Here is a 17,301-nt window from a genome sequence, read left to right on the forward strand (position 1 = left end):
CCAGAGAAGGCTGCGTTCAATCTGATAAACTACCTCCAGTGAAGTTGCATTGTGGGTAATGTAGGCTCCAGGTCTTAAAAAAGGTGACATCTCTGCTGAATGGATTTTGACCATTTGTATGTAAGATATGTTGTTATGTTCATGAATCTAAAAGTGTTGCATTAGTGTGATGCTAGACCGGTGGACTGCCTTTATAACCGGTTAACTTTGTAACCTTCAATACAACTTTGCCACAAAAGGCTTCATAGAACTTTTTTACAACTTCTGATCTTGTGTTGAATTTGGACTTTTGGAGTTTTTCAGGAGTTATTGCACTGTTGGACAGACAGACTGCTTTGAAGCCTTAATTGTAAATTAAGGCCTCTGGTGTACATTCTGCCATGGATGGTACCTGTGTAATTTTCACTGACAGGCATTCTTTTTGAAAAGTGACAACAAAGGTTTATGCTGCTTTTATGTATTGTATATATACCCTAACATGCACAACTGTGTTTCTTAAAAGTGGCTAACTTTGTTGTGAAAGTGCTTACACCGCCATCTTAAATATATTAAATAAAAAAAGGGGAGAGTCGAATCTTAAAATACGCACTTTAAATGTTCATATTCTTGTAATTTTAGATCCCCACGGTTTGTAAGCTCTACATAGCTGTGAGGTACAAGTGTATTCTGTATGGACAAGGTTGGTGGTATTGAAACAGTTCATAAACTACGGATGTTTAAGAAAATAAGAGCAATGTAATAGATTATTTTTCATAAAAAGGAACTAACTGAAGCTACATTCATGTGCACCTGATAGAGACGTCTAAGAATGTGTTAAATGAGCATGTACCCACACAGAAAAGTGTGTGAGTGCATGCCCTTAACACCATCGGACCTTTACTGCATTAACTTGAATTGTTATAGTGGTGTGTGTGTGTGTGAGTGTGTGAGAGAGAGAGAGAGAGAGTGTATGTGCTACTTCAGCCGCCCCATCCTGCTGTGTGTGTTTGTTATTCGCTGTGAATTTGGGAGTCTGGGTGAGTCCTCTGGCACAGCGTGGCCACTCCTCTCTCTCTCTCTCTGACCAGACCACACACACACACACATTTTTTAACACACTTGTTCACGTACACACACACACACACACACACACACACACACACACACACACACACACACACACACACGTGCACTCATAGAACCACTTAATCCCATTTCCCTAAGCAGTCCAATGCACGACACTGAGAATCCCATCAATGTCACAGTTTGAATCACTGCAGTACAATCAACTGGCAGCTACTGAGTCGAAAACCAATGAATCTGTCAACTCACTAGCCTGGTAAAAGGAGGGAAAAAAGCCTCTTTGTTTCAGTGCCAGCGCCCCGAGGGCAGCCATCCGCCAGCAACAATAGCACTGCCAATGTGGACGGAGCGCATGCCCATCACCTGAGAATCAAACCAATAAACACACATTATCTGTCCCAGCGGCTGTAATAATTTCGGACCGAGCTGCAGTGGAACAATAGGTGCCATTTCATTTGAGACTCTCCTGTAGAGGCTATTGTTACCATTAGAGGCTTTTGTGCAAAATTGGCGAATACTCGAGGGGTAAAAGGGGGACTCGTGGTGGCCAGGAGGGAAGAAGGGGGCTGAAAAGATTTTTTTTGAGAGATGAAAATGAAGATGGCAAGAGGTGAGAATAACACGGTGGGTGAAAGACATGCAAAGGAGTTTTTTTTTTCTTCCCTTTTCCTCTTTTCATTTCGTCTTGTCTCGGTCTATTTGCATAATTAGTAAGGAGGTTATTGCCAGGGGTGCTGGGCCTTGAAAGCTATTGGCCTGAAGGAATAATTAAATCACTCTCTTATCCCGGGCATCTTCAGAGTGCAGAAAACCAGCGAGTGATCTAAGAGCGTGCACGGGCCAAAAAAACGCAGGCTGATATGTTCTGAATGGGAATGATGTTGTCTTCTAAGAAAGCCTAATGCATGATTTATGCTTTGTGGCACCCTCACAATGGGAGAACAGAATCATCCCCTCCCTCCCTCCACCACCACCACCACCACCACCCAGCACTCACACATACACAACTTTATTTATTCAAGGGAGGTTTGCTGAGCACGCAAGGCTCTGCTTCGTCTTCACACATGTTCACATCTGGGAGCCGCCAAGTGCCTCGACAGTCTTCTAACTGTTGGCTCCCGAGCAGCGGCAGCACTGCAGCAGCTGAGGAGTCGGGACGTCGGCTTTTTCCAGACTGTTCCGCTGCATTTAAAATATTCGTGACACAACTGTTTATGTTTGCGAATCGCCACGTTTTTTCCTTACTGCAGGGCGACAGCTCTACATGTGAGAACAGTTAAATTAGCCCTCCAACCGTTTCAACTCGAGACCACACAAGTGAGAAGTTGGAGACCGTTCAGCTGGTCTGTCATTATAAATTACATCCATAAATTTATATCTGTCTATAAGTTTTATATCTCAGGAGTTTATCCTCATCTGAATCAGCGCTCTGAGGCCAGACGCTGTTATAGCCTTTAAAAGACTATAAAGCCCCTCAAAGCAAATTTGTGATATGAGGCTGTAAAAATAAGAACTGACTTGACTTGAAACACAAAGAACTGCCGCCAAGCATCAGTCAAACTTCACAGTGAAGGTCTAAACAAACTAATTAACCAAACTCTCTTCATTTGCACGACTGAATTAACTGAATAAACAAACCGACCTTAAACGACAACACAGTTCTCATACTGTTTTACTTTGTTTACATGTGGCGGACCCTGCCACCATTCTAGCTTCAATTAGTGTTCTGGGGACCTTATCTTCCTCTGAGAACAGCTTGTTTATTCAGTTATGGAAAAGGAGTTGCAATCTCTAATCCAAAACCACATAGAGCCCCTTAAAGGGCTGATTCACCCAATTACACATAAAAGAAAATCCCTTTTTTTAAGTATCTAGTGGTATTTTGACATGCAGATACGTTTGGCTTTAATTTGACATGTTTGAATAAAGATGTCTGCCTCTGCCTCCATGTAAGAAAAGTTCATAAAAGTTTAATTGTGGTGTGATGTATTGAAAAATAACATTTTTAAAAATTCAGCAGTAACGTGTCTTATTCCCCGAGAGCATGCCGTCAACAGATTCTGAAAATTGTCATGTTTTGAGCTGTCTTCTTCCTTTTACCTCATTTGTGTGAATTGACTCTTTTAAAACTTATTTTTAAGCTGAAAAGTTGCATTAATTGCGCAAAATAATCACTGATTCAAAGCAAAAAAGGGCCATTTTAGACAGATTAATTATAATATAGTATCACAGTACAGAATATTTTTAGGAAGTTACATAAATTATTAATTAACAGGAGATTTGGAGCCACGGGGGATCAAGTGGTTTTAACTTATTTGGCAGATACTTTACTGTTCTCTCATTATGACATCTGATATCTGAAAGTACGGCAAACACTAATTTACTTTATTAATCCAGGAGAGAGCTCCAGCTTCATGAGCAAATATCTTGTAATGCATTTCTTCAACTCTAAACCTTCAACTGGGGGGGATCTTATTTTAGGATTTCCTAGAAATAATATAAAAACTCCTATAAAATCTGACTGAAAGGGGGATGTGAGAGTGTCACGAAGCAGAGTCGACCTGCTTCAACCCCGAGCCCGGTGTCCTTTATCCTCTGTGCTGAGCCCGCAGTGGCAAATTAAACAACGGTTCAAATAAAAGCTTTAATCCTCCCTCCACCTCTCCAATCTCACTTTGAAATAAAACTGCGGAGTGATGTTCTCAGAAAAAAGTGCTGCTTTGATATCTCAAGGTCAAGCAGAGCACATGGAAAAATGGACCAATATTCTGAAGTTTTATTAGCGACTTGATCTGTACTGATTCAGATACCACATGGAGGAGGAAGAGGATCCAAAATACTTCACGGGTCAAATTGGGGTTGAAATTTCCCCCTTAGGTGGTCAGGAAGAAGAAAGCCTCTCCACTGGATTTGATTAAGTGTATAATAAGGACGGAAATGTCTCATGTGTCTGCGATAGTTAGTAATTATGCAGTGCACATCCCTCCACAGGCCAACCTCGGAGGTTTTCTTGCATCTGGTGTCCCGTCTTGTTGAGGTTACGTGAAATATTAGGAGGAACAGGTCGTTCTAGCCAACCTGAAATCTTCATTTCCCTTCTTATTCCGGCCAATTTCAAGTAAAAACACCAAACCGCACGTGACAGAGGATCAAAAAAGCAGCAGGTGTTGGTATTTGATGAGTCAGGGGGGCACACACTGTGTTTTTTTAATCCTCGGGGGATGAAGGGTGGATGTCACTGGACGCTGTGACGGTGATGACGTAAGGTCGCTCAAGGTGAGCTCTGCCATCTTTGGTTTAATCTTTACTGGTCTTGTTACGGTTGATGATGGTGACCTGCTCCACATTTGGAAGAACATTTAATTCTATTGAAGGGAGGATTAGAGGCAGAGAGATGTCCACCAATAAAACTTTCCATTTCATCCATCCATCTATACTCCTGCATGTTTCGGCCTGGCAACTGTAATCCTTAACTTTATCACCCGTCAGTCCTGCAGTACAGACCGATCTCTTCTTTTCTTTTAATCTTTTCTTACGGTTAAAATAAACAGAAAGCTGTGTTTTGTAGCCTGCAGACACTGAACTATTCCAGATTCTGAAGCGAGGATTACAGTGGAACTATTCTGTCCTCTCTACTGGCTTAAACACACATACATAACATATAATTATTCCCAAAAGGGGGACAGATCGAGTATTGTTTGGCCCTGATCCAGATCTGAGTCCTTGTGCAACAGAGAGCACTTGACCCCGACATCAGACGAGCTTCATTTTGGCCCTAATTAAGTCGCTCACTGTATTAACATTAATTAGTGGCAGCTGACGTGACCTGAGGTTTGTCAGTGCCGGGTAAAAATGAGAAGCTGAAGGTTTCATACGCAGTCTTTGCTAATGACGACCAGCCTCTGAAGTTGAAACCAACCTCAGTGTTTGAACTCAAAGTCACTCTGCAATGCATCCAAATACTTCCTCACATTCTGTCGTAAAGGAGAGCAGCGCTGCAACTACGGCGGGCTGAGCTGGACTGAAAGAACCCTGCACAAATGGTCGTGACTTTACTGTTTGGGATTGATCTGAAGGGTGTTGCGATTTGACATTACGGCCCTGAATGAGCTGCATAATTCAGACATCTGACGCCTCGTTTCCTCACAGTTTTGTTTTGTATCTGTAGTCACAGTCGCACGGCCCAAGTGTTCACCGCAAGGGAAATCTTTCATTTGTTTACAGATGGAGTGAAGCGCCCCGGGTAACATTCGAGAGAAGCCAATTTTCTCCGTTTTTTAAATCCAAGTGGAGCACGATGTTAACAGTGAACAGGACCAATAATGCACGGTGAGAAGAAATTAACTGACAGGCGTGTTGCCAGTTTTGAGGAACACTAACGCCCCGCACGCTCTGACACGCCCGTCTCTTTTCTGTCAAATCAAATTTCTCACATCTTTCAAGCCTCGGCTCTCAGGTACTGTTGCCATCTGACATCTGGATGTGTCCATACAGCGCCGGCAGCACCATGTCCATTTCCTTCTTACTCTGTATTTAGAGTGATTTCATCTTTTAACTGACTTCATACGGCACTTTAATCAACTCTGGCTGTTATAAAAGCACCAGGCCTCTTTATTCAGACATCAGCTCGTCTCATCGCCTTAACGACAATGATCTTGTTTGCCAGCGTCGAGCAGCTGTATCTCCTGCAAATCTGCCTCGTGCTTTCACTCCCGACCCTGTACGCTCATTATCAGCCCTCGCTGTTTGTTAAGCATGGATGAACGCAGTCACTGTGGCAGCCTCCTGGAACTTCACCTATTAACACTTCTTCTGTCAGCAATGGCTCACACGTTTTTGTTTTTTTTTGTTTACACCAACAACAGTGTCAATGTCGACTAATTTGCATGAAGGAGAATCGAGTTCACACTTTTAATTAATCAATTAATTGGGTAAAGTTTGGAGGAGTTAGTTGAGAAAAACTGATTAAAAGTTGGTGAATTAACTCCTCCTTTGTCAAATTAATTTGTATTTTGTGTCCATGTTATTTAACTTATGAAGTCTTCACAGTATTTTATTGGACCTTGGATCACATAATAATTTTGTGGTTTGCCAAAGACAAACAAACGGCAGCAGAGCACATAGGGTACAAAGACAGTTTTGCCATTTTGTACCTTCTTGAATTTACCACAGGTGAGCCGAGCATTTGCACCATCTGGTCCACAGGAGCCTTTCTTTGACACTCGGCGATTTCACCACCCGTCCATCAATCATTCAAGCCCCACACACATGCAATCCAGCAGAGATGCGTGCAGCGCTCGCACACATGGATACAAATGTGCCTGCTAATCTATTTCACTTAATCCAACGCACACGTTCACTTACAAACCAACTCAGAGCTGGTTTGAGCAATGACATCCACAGAGAGACTGACAAGCGTGCAAACTAACACACGTGTGTACACACACACACACACACAGACTTTCAGAAAACACACATAACAAAACGCCCACTAAAAAAAGAATCCATCACTGGCAGTGTGCCTGCAGCAACAAATTGTCCAGGGGCCATTTTTCCATCTCTGCCTCTCTCTCCCTGACATTTTTCCCAGACATTAAAAGCCATCGAGTCTTGACAGCAGCTGAGACCTGATGACACAATTAGCCCAGATTCTGTGTTGACAAAACCTGGCAGGTTAGACCACAGAATCCACCCAGAAAACAACGGAAGAGGAATTTAAATGCGGCTGTTCGTCTGCTTCATAGCACTGTTCTTACTGTGTAACTGATTAGAATGTTTACGGATATTCACCGTAGTAATACTTCACTGCTTGACATCAGACTGATATCCGCCTCGGAAAGCAGGAAAACCTACACTATGATCAGCAGCAATTAACAGTCTGACAAGCCAAAGGGAATAGGTTAAAAAAAATGTGTCAGTCTTACCTATTGTGCGTGGTATCATGCCTTGGCGTGGCATCAGGTTGTCATCAAGGCCCTCCAGGCCACCGTACAAGGAGTGGGAGATTCGGCGCTCGTGGTCATCTAGGTGGGTGTTCATGGTCTGAGGTCCCAGCGGGCTCCCTGGTGCCTCCTGAATGAAAAGGACAGTGAGATTAGAGTTGTTTTTTTCTATTCCATTTTCTATTCTCTTAGTAGTGTTTTTAGCTCAAAACAGTTAACATAAGCTCATTTTTATTATATTGTTTTTGACCCTTTAAACCACTCTACAAGAAGGCACAGGCCTTTGGGTTGATAGTCCTTTGTACATGAGTAGAACAGTATTGATTAACGTGCTATACCCTCTTGTCACACCTACAGAGCAGTCCAAGCTGCAGCAGTATCCCTGATCTACACAAACACGAGGCTGGAAGACCAACAGTTGTGTTAATGCTGAATAACAGTGAGCGAATGAGGCAGCGGGGAACTCGCCGTGCCGACATTTCCTAAACAGTAATGGATGGACACAGGAGCATCTACCCATGCTAATGCTAGCAGTGTGATAAGCAGGATAAATGAGCATGGATTTCCAATAGGCTGTTAAGCCACAGGCTGTTAGCGAGCTAGTGTTCCCCCGCGGGGGGGTGGTTAGCTTGCTAGCATCTTGACATTTCCCTCAGGACCAACGATGACACTCTCTTGTTTGCTGGACAAATAGACCATTTGCAGGCCCTGTCACCCATAAACACACATCCACGGCCTTTCGATGTGTGTGTGTGTGTGTGTGTGTGTGTGTGTGTGTGTGTGTCTTCACCCTCATTGTTTGTCCACTGTATAGTTGACCGTATTGATTTGCTATGGTTTCAGTTCAAGGTGATGACAGCTCCTGCCATAATGACAGCCATCATCGCTGCATCACGTGACGAGCGATAACACCATCACACTCGAGTTAATACTGGAGCTGAATTAGTTCGGATCAATGGCCATAACTAGCTAGGCAGGGGTTCGATTTCTGAAGAAGGTCTTTGCCCAATGATCCTTTCACAGCTCAGTAAATGGTCGAGGCTCTGTAATGGCCGTCGCTGGACGGATTCTGAAGTAAACAAACATGTGCAGTTTACAGGAGAATACATGAGCGGGTATGTTAGGCAGCTCCCTACTGTCAAGAGTAATGAGGCAGCTTGTTTAAAATGTCCAGACTAGAAAGATTTTTACTTCCCGAACAGCCAAAAACCAGGTTTTCCTAGTGGTAGAAGATCTGTATCAATAATATAAAGATTATTTATGAGTATATGAGTATCTGAGTATCATTTATGAGTACTAATTTTTTTTAAATGTACATGTAAAGCTCAATTTAGATGTTGTAGTCAGCTGCTTTAGAGCTAAAATTCATATATTGTTGGATATATTCCCGTAGTTCAGTATAAAATATAACATTCCCCTCTAATGGGTAGAAACAGAAATGGGTTAACTCCACTGAGGTGAGTCCAGTTCTTAAGTTAAGTATGTAGTTAAAGGTCCTTGAGCAACAGCTCTAATTGGGCTGATGAAAGATTTTAATCAGACCAACATCTCAACTGAAAATGTGGCATTTAACAGAGTAAAAAAAAATCGGATTTCATTGGATTCTATCATCGACAACAGGTGAAATAATTTGTTATTTTACTTAATTACTGGACAAATTAAATGGTTTGAATCAGAGCAAACAGAACCGATCGAACCGGCACACGGATACGACAAATCTTCCATGGAAACAAACTAATCTCTAAGGTCGCCATATGGTGCTGTGACTGTTGGCATGCGCAGCGCTCTTGACTTTAAATGAGATAGTTAATGAATTGGCCGGCTGAGGGGGCTGAGGTGAAACGCCTCAGTGATAGCCGAGGGGATTCGCCACACTGAGAGCCCATCGACAAATCACACCGCAGCTCATTGCATATTCAGGCTGATAATTGAGCTCCGGGAAGGTCTCGATCCCACCGGGTGCCAATGGTGATGAGGAAGTCAGCTGCTCTGGGTTCAGTGTGTTTCTATGGGGATGGAGGGAAGGAACAGCAGCAGTTGGTCTTGTGATTTATGCAACAGCAAACATTTGAGATTGATTTGAGATTGGCCGTCAGGGGATGGAAACAGGGGGAAGAAAGTAAATACAGGATTATTTGATCCCATATGTCAGTATACGAATGACAATATGTCAAAATGAGCCATGGCTTACATCCTATAGTAATCAGAAAGGATTTGACTTAAACTAATATTTGACAGACAGCTGGTTGCGAGGTATTAATCTATAGTGAGTCTATAGCAGCGGTTCTCCAGCTGAGAAGCGGGTTCTCCAGGGGGAGGGAATAGATCCACTGCAGGTTTGGGGGTGGATGACTGGGGAAACTATGAAGAGAAAGTAGGTTGAGTGGAGGATTTATGTAAGGGAAATTAACCATCCAGAGACTGCTGATGCTCTCTTGCTGACCTTTTCAGAACAATTTATTTCCTCCAACAAGGAGGTTGTGTGTTCGCCTGTTGTTTTGCCTTGTTTTGTCGGTTTGTCAGCAGGATCACACAAAAACTACCAGACGGGTTTCCGTGAAACTTCCGTGGAGGGTGAGAAACGGCACAGAATAGAGTCCATTGTGTTCATTGATGTGAATCTTTCAGGGAATAATGCTCAGATCTCGATGAAAAATGTTTTTAGGTGGCTGGCATCTATGAGTGAGTACAATTTGATGAGTATACAAAAAAATAATAATCTAGATCTAGCTGATTTAAATGTTTTATTTGATACTGGGTTACGCTTGATTGAATTAAAGGTGACTGTTGGGACACATGACATAGTAAGCATGAGCGATGACAGATTTAGATGGCACATATTAGCACATATATATCTCTTATATTATCATACAGGACATATGTCTATATAATAGAATACAATCCGATAAAAATACTTCACAGAACAGATATTGTAGGCTCTCTTTCCTTAAAATTAAAGGAATATAAAAGTAATATTAATGACCACTTCACCAAAATTCAATTTGGATCCTTTTTAATTGGTCGCTATCATTATTACTGATTGACAAAAAATTGTGGGGTGGAAGTAATGGACTTTTTTTTTGTGGCTTCTGAAGGGGGGTGCCAGACAAAGTTTGCGAACCACTGCTGTACAGGGACTTTCTAAATGAGCTCTGAGCAGTCTCTTTGACTATGAGTGTATTAAATTGTTGTTTTCCTCCTCTCTGAGTGGCTTGGACACTATTTCTTATAAATAGCCAGACACTTGGACGGCCTCAGGCCATGCCTCCAGCTCTGCATGTGAAGCAGAGATTGACAAGACTCCCAACGCTCAAATTTTATTCATCCACCATGCTGTCTCTGTGAAGTCTCACTGCCTTGACATGGCCACACTTGCACCCACAGACACAGGGTATCTGTTTGCACGCCAACACACAGAAAGATCCTTGAAAATAAATGCATACATGCATAAGCCGGATGTACAAAAGCACAAACTGCGCACTCCTAACACACAGACACAAAGACGTGTGCACATACACACAAACACAAAACACACCTCCAGGCTTAGCCTCTGCTTTCAATTACCAGACAGACCGAGGGGAAATCAAAACTTTGACACACCGGGTTGGAAAAGGAGAGCAGGGGAGCCGGGCGGTGCCAGAGGCGCACGCGTGCACACCGACACGCAAGCCCATACGCAGACACACAGCAGCGGTGAACACAGACTCAGCCTCGGCTTTCAAGCAGGCGACAGGCCAAGGTGTACAGAGAATGTAAAAACATGTCATTGAGGGGAGGGGAAAAAAAGGTGTGTAGCTCCGATCGCAGCCATGTTTTTATATTAAAAAAAAATCTCCGGCGGCCACAAGGGAGGGGATTGAGCGCAGGAGGGGTCGGTGAACTGCAGTGACCCAACTACTTACTTTTATTTCATGGGACGATTCATTGCTGCTCATGAGGGTATTTCCCAGTGGTTTGCTTTGGGCTGTGTTACATCCATTTATCACAGAACAGGGTCGTATTGAAGTGGTGCTCCACGTCCACACAAGTGTCTTTATTTAGGGCGGCGGTGTCAGATGAGTTCACTTTTGTTATCATCGGGGGGAAATAAACCGTAAAACTCTAACTGCGACCACTTTGATCTACAACAGGATTACAATCAAGCTGAATCTCGATCATTTGATCAAAGTTATCAGATTAAACATGACTCATCTGTAATGGGAAAATTAAAAATGGACTCTCAAATTCATTTATCTTAAAATGTCAAGCACTGCAGACAGAAAAAAGAAGAAGAAGAAGAAGAAGTTGTTTTGCTCTTTGAACTGTAATCAACTAGTGAGGAAATATCTGAATAAAAGCAATCAGCCCATAAACTCAGTAACATCTGTGACGTGTCACTGTGAGGTGTGTTTGCCCAGCAGTTTTTCCACTGGTCAGGGGCGACAGTCAACACTACAGTACTGCTGCTCTGAGGTGTGAACGTGTGAAACTCGGCGTGCAGCAGGCCGCTGCAAAAGGTCATGTGTGTCCAGTCCAGGTAAATAAAAGAACAGATCATTTATGTCTACAACAGTTTTTATACTGACCTTATTCAACATGTTGAATAAGTGGCTTACACCAGTATTATACCAGTCATTTCAACATGGGCTTTATACAAACAATAGTGACAGCTTTATAATGAAGTCCATTAGGCAGAGCTAGAAGTTCTGCAACACGGTGTTCTTGTCATGCAGACTTCAATAAAGACATTATTCAGCCTAAGTGAAAAAAAAATCTGTTTTAATGGCACTCACCTTTTAAGAGAATTCATCTAATTATTGTTGATATATTGCATTCATAGTATTTATATTCATCACCATCTATTATATCCTCAGTTTTATCCATTGTTCAGTTGATGCACGGTCTCTGGTAAATCAGTCTTTCTACATGTTTCCTTACCTCATTCCTTTTTGCTACCCGTCTGGCCACGATGAGCTGGATCATCCCACGTTTGTTGCCTTCCGTGGACATGGACTTGCGTAGCGTCTCCATGGCGTCCTGGTTGGTTTTGCCCAACAGCGACTCTCCGTTGACGGCGATCAACTGGTCGTTCACTCGAAGGCGCCCGTCCTGTTGATAGACAAAAAAATAAAAAAATCACATTTCTTTTTGTTTACCGGACAGTAAATTCAACTTAACAGTAACCTTTATCTAATCAGAGTAACAATCTCACTCACAGAGTGGATCCTGTTTCAAGCCATGATCTAATCTCTAATGGAGAAGTGTGCGTCTAAGTGCATTATGATGTTCTGTCAACACAAGCTTGTTTGTGTTTAAACAGGCTTGTGTTCAAGTTGAAAGACTATTGAAATTGACAGATAGCAACAGAAAATAGGGCACTTTGTGTTGATAGATTTCATGACAGATTACGCCTCTCTCAATACTTACTGAGGCACAGAAAAGTCATTTCACATCACTTTCCCTTCAAAATGAAGGGATTTAAAACAGATGATTGCAAGTCATCTCTATTCTATATTATCATTTTCTCACAAATTGCCTGCAGATGGTAGAATTAGATTTCATGATTTCATCCAAAATTAAGAAATCCACAAGATCACTCAAGGTAATGGTGCATTTCATTTGGTTGAAAGTCGCAATAAATTCCAGGACAGCGTCAGAGAGCGAGAGGTGGACGAATGAGGCTAAACTTAACATGAATGAAACTTGAAAACATTAGTGAACTTTGGTGCATGAGTCGAGTCAGATATTTTTCATATAGAATTTCATCAGCAGTGGTGGTGGTTGTTTAACGTGTTCACCCAAAGCAAAGCGGATTTAAATGCGTGTTTGTTTATTCTCCATGAACAGCCGGATAACAAGCAAGCAACATTGTATATTTTGGGTTAGGGGAAACTGCTTTAATGACTTCTCTGCTTGATGGTTTTGACATATTTTTGGGAATATTTTAAAAACCTAAAACATGTGCATTCATTCAAAAGACACATGAGGGGCAAATGCCAAAAATGTATCGTCTCTTTTTGGTGGGTGCCACTCTGTAAGAATAAGATACCTAAAAATCTAAACATTCCCCTAATTATTACAACTCATAGATCCGTGAATTAAATCATCTCACCTATAGCGTCTTGCAAGCTTTCTTAGAGGAAAGACCTTTCCTACAGTGTGTTCTGCAGACAGATAACAGAAGTTATCATACCTTGCAGGCTGCTCCCCCGTTAATGATGGATTTGACGAAGATGCCCAGGTCAGCGTGGTTCTCCTTGGAGCGGTTCCCTTTGACGCTCACACCCAGCCCGGCTGAACCCGAGTCGCTGAGGGGGATCTCAAAAGTCAGGAACTCTCTGGTTCCGTCTGGTGTCAGGACCAGGTCATCCTCCTCTGTCTTCTTCAGGCGAGGGGGGAGAGAGAAAGAGTGACATACTTACATTCTAGAGTTCCCAAAATAACATAAAACATAAACATAGTTAGTAACCCAATCAGCTCCAGCAGCAGAACAATCTCCACAGGCCTCAAAGATTACAGTTCACATTTAAATGCCCATACGCCATGATGCATTTTTAATTCTATGCAGCAAAAGCCTTAATGTATTTATTCCAGCCTCGAAGCAATAACAGCCTTCGGGCCTTGCTTTGCTTTCACTGTGCTGCTGTGGGCTAGCCAAAGGGCCAAAGTTAAAAGGACATTCATTTGGCTACTTGAGGTTAATGAAAAGCACTCGCATATAAATTGCAGTCGGGCAGATAGCAGGGAGGTAAATCAGAGCGCGAGCTCATTAGCTACATCAGATTTATTAGTGTTAAACAGAGCCGCGGTCCTAAGTGTTAAATCAGGTACTTAGTATAAGCAGACAGGGACGTATCTTGTATAATCAAGGCACAATGTTCCGGTTGATTACTTCTACAGAATGTGGGTGCAAACTTTTAGGAGAGAATCAGCGTCAAAGTAAAAGAGGATGTTTATCGGAATCAGGATGTGATGTGTTGTTGAGTTGTTCAGTTTTCAGCGCTGGCCAGTCAGAGTTTGGGTGAATCAGTCGAGCGAGGCAGGTTGATGAAGATTGAGAGTGTGAAGATCAAAAGTAACTCATTAATACGTGAAGCTCCTGGTCTGCATATAAAAACAGATGCAGCCTGTGTTGGTTTAAGCCTGATGTGTGTAGCCTGAAGCTGGTTTCCATCAAAACGTCTTGATTCACGCAGCTACTCTCGCCGTCTCCAACACAGGAAGCATTTCAATTACAGAGGAAGACCGAACCCAGCTCCACCAATCAGAAAAAAGTATAACATAAAGCCCATTTCGGGTCCACCAATCAGAATTAATCTATCAGTTATGGTATTATATGTGTAGGGTTGCAACATGAAGTTCCACAATATATAACCACAAAGAAGGGGCGTCCTTATTTCGACCATCGTTTGGATGTTTATCTCAATTCTGATTCCTAAACTTGTTTCAGCCCAAAAGAGTAAAAACTAGCTTGAGTCGGGACATTTTTACTCTTGTAAAGACGAATATTCAGAGGAGTTGTTAATAGTATTCAGAGACTAGCACGCACACTACCTATAAAGAATGAACTCGACATGCCGTGCACCTGTATCGTGATGCCAAGTGCGTCAAACAGGCAGTAAACTTCCCCGTAACCCTGCGTGAACACAGCAGCCTAATTGACATGCTGAGTGCTCTCTCTCTCTCTTCCCCTCCACAACAGGTGCTTCTCTCGCTCTTTCTCCATATTCATTCTCCCGCTCCCTCTCTCTCTCTCTCTCTCCCAGCTCAACAATAAAAAGCTATTCTCTCTTGCTTGTTATTTGACAGCTGTCCTCTGAATAGATGGGTGCGTGCACGCTCACGCCTGGCAATTATTGTGCACGCCTAATGAATTCAATCATCGGGCTCGGTGTCAGCATGTCATTAGCTCCCTTTGTTTGCTGGGAGAGAGATGGAATTGCTCTGGGTTGGAACGGAGAGGGGGGGGGGGAGAAAGAGGGATGGAGGGAGAGGCAAAGAGGGGAAAGGGGGGAGGAAGGGGGAGAGAGAGCAGGAGGAGGAGGAGGAGGAGGAGAAGGGCAGAAAAAACGAGGATGTATGGAGAGAGAAGGAAAGGGAGGGAACAGAGGGAAGGAAGTAAGGAGGAAGATAAAGGAATAGAAAGCCTGAAGAGCACTGTAAGGACGCCGGCGTGCTTCACAAAGACAAATGAATGCTACCTGGAATGCACAGCACAAAAGACAACAGGAATTTAATTATTTTGGAGCCTCGAGTCCAATTCATTCTGCCTGGAATTTAATTTAAGGCTAATTAAAAAGTGACTAACAACGGCGTAATCCTCTTATACTGCGAGTGGTCAGAATAAGAAATAGAAAAACAGGAAATTAATGATTTCAACTACAAAAAGAGAAAAAAAGATCAGTAAAGCTGATGTGATGTCATTTCAGGGTTAAAAATAAAACATCTACTAACTGATACAAGATGAATAATGCTGTTAATGAAGCTAAAGGATTTATCTCTGTTATATTTTAATCCTGATTTGAAGAAGAAAAAAAATAAATTTCGTTTTAGTTTTTCAAATTCCATTCTCCAATAATTACATCATTAACAACATACAAGTTTAAATAGAGGAACAGAAAACACTCTCTGTATAGAGTCATTTGCAAAAAAACACAACTGGTGAGTTTTCAGACTCATTTCTGAACCACATTCACAGACAACCAGTTGAAGATGGCTTCCACAAGAAAGAAACAGCTCGTTTTAATTTCACAAAACCTAGACAGCCTTTTTCGCAAGAAAGTGATGATTCTACCGCGTCTTGCATAATTTCCAGGTAGTTAGCACTTAGCTCAGTAGCTTACTAGCATGACAGACATTTGATGAAGTGAACAGCAGCTCGTATCCTCCAGTTTATCTCTGCAGCAAATCATATCACAGGACAGGACAGTTCAGTAATCAAAGCTATAAATTAGCTTAGCTTTTCTGGTCAGTTCGTGATGTAAACGTTAGCACAAGCAGCTAAAGTGAAGAGTTGACAATCGTGTCATTAGCGACGATGACTTGGGTCAAGTGTGACAACTGTGCCAAGTACTGGTTTAGTCAAACAGCTGAATCAATATTGCAAAATGTGAGCAAAGTATGTACATTTTTCAGTAGAAAGGAATAGCTTAAACATATTTCTAGGCTGTTTTGCAATACAGGATATCCATCTTGATATCTGGAATCTCTAATAGTGTTTAATGCATGTTAGGACTGGGTGACAAAATCAAAAACCATGACACTGATATGTTGCTCAGCCCTATTTTGCATGAAGTGTGTGATTTTGCTGAAGGTACCTTGTTAAAGACTATACAGACAACCACAACAGGGTGGAGATTAATTTAGAGAGATTAATCCAAATACTGGTCAGAAAAATCAAAAGAAGACTTCTCCCTCAAGATGTTCTGCCCTACCTTTCAATAATGGATTCAAGATATTTTGAGAAAAATGACTGAAAGCGTGAGTAAAAATAAATATATAAATCACAGGCAGAGGAGGGGAGGAGAGAAAGCTCAAAGTAAAAGGAGCTGAACGAAGGTGAGGGGAGGGAGAGGAGTGAAGGGCTCGAGAGGAGGGACGGAGACAAATAGAGCGAGGGTGAAAAAGGCAAAAGAGCCAAATAGAAAAGAGGGTGAAAAGAAAGAGAGAGCGCGGGCATGACAATGACAGAGTGAGCGAGCGAGGGAGTGTGAATGAAAGGCCGACAGAAAGGGATGAATCCATGTGGAACACAAAAGGAGACAGACACTGCCACCTCTCACTCTCCTCTCTCTCCCTCTCTCCCTCTCCCTCTCTCCCTCTCTCGCCATCTTCTTTCTCTGCCGGCTCCCTTCTTTCACCTGGCTCTTCACACTGCGCTCTACCTTCTTTGGCTTTTTATAAAAACCATCTCCCAGCACCCATTTCCCTTTTTGTTTCCCACCATCCCCTCGTTTTTTTTCTCTTTTTTCATCATCATATTTATATGACAGACAAGTGTGTGCTGATTCTCAACCAGCTAAATTTGAGAAGCCATTTCTTTCTTGTTGTTTTTGGCGCCAAGCTGGTATCTGTGCTACCTGAAAACGCAAGTTTTAAAAGAAAATAGTCTGCAGAAAAGAACATCTTGTCTCGTTTGGAGGAAGTAAACACAGCTTTATTTGAAAACCTAAACCAGCTCGGTGATGTGAAGCAACAACTCAGTCTGGTTAACAGGTGGCATCTTTAGGCGAAGGTCAAGTTAGTATGTTCTGCTTTTTCAGCTGTAAATTATTAAATCAGAAGAGTTAGCTGTTTTAAAACACATAATAAGTGAGCA

At 42.3% G+C, this 17,301-nt stretch overlaps 1 protein-coding gene across 7 annotated transcripts in view; it reads right to left on the minus strand.

The window, feature by feature from the left end:
- Window positions 1–17,301, minus strand: part of pard3ab (par-3 family cell polarity regulator alpha, b) — a 245,861-nt gene that overhangs the window by 90,843 nt on the left and 137,717 nt on the right. For 5 of the 7 annotated variants that reach the window (XM_030402565.1, XM_030402564.1, XM_030402561.1 and 2 more), the window contains 3 exons: window positions 13,177–13,365; window positions 11,922–12,092; window positions 6,987–7,134 (listed from right to left, as the gene is read on the minus strand). In XM_030402565.1, the coding sequence (XP_030258425.1) occupies window positions 6,987–7,134; window positions 11,922–12,092; window positions 13,177–13,365 (508 nt within the window). The remainder of the gene's footprint in view (window positions 1–6,986; window positions 7,135–11,921; window positions 12,093–13,176; window positions 13,366–17,301) is intronic. The other 2 variants (XM_030402562.1, XM_030402559.1) reach the window with 1 other exon arrangement.

The sequence above is a fragment of the Sparus aurata genome, chromosome 21 (assembly GCF_900880675.1).
Source record: "Sparus aurata chromosome 21, fSpaAur1.1, whole genome shotgun sequence".
NCBI classification, from domain to species: Eukaryota; Metazoa; Chordata; class Actinopteri; order Spariformes; family Sparidae; genus Sparus; species Sparus aurata.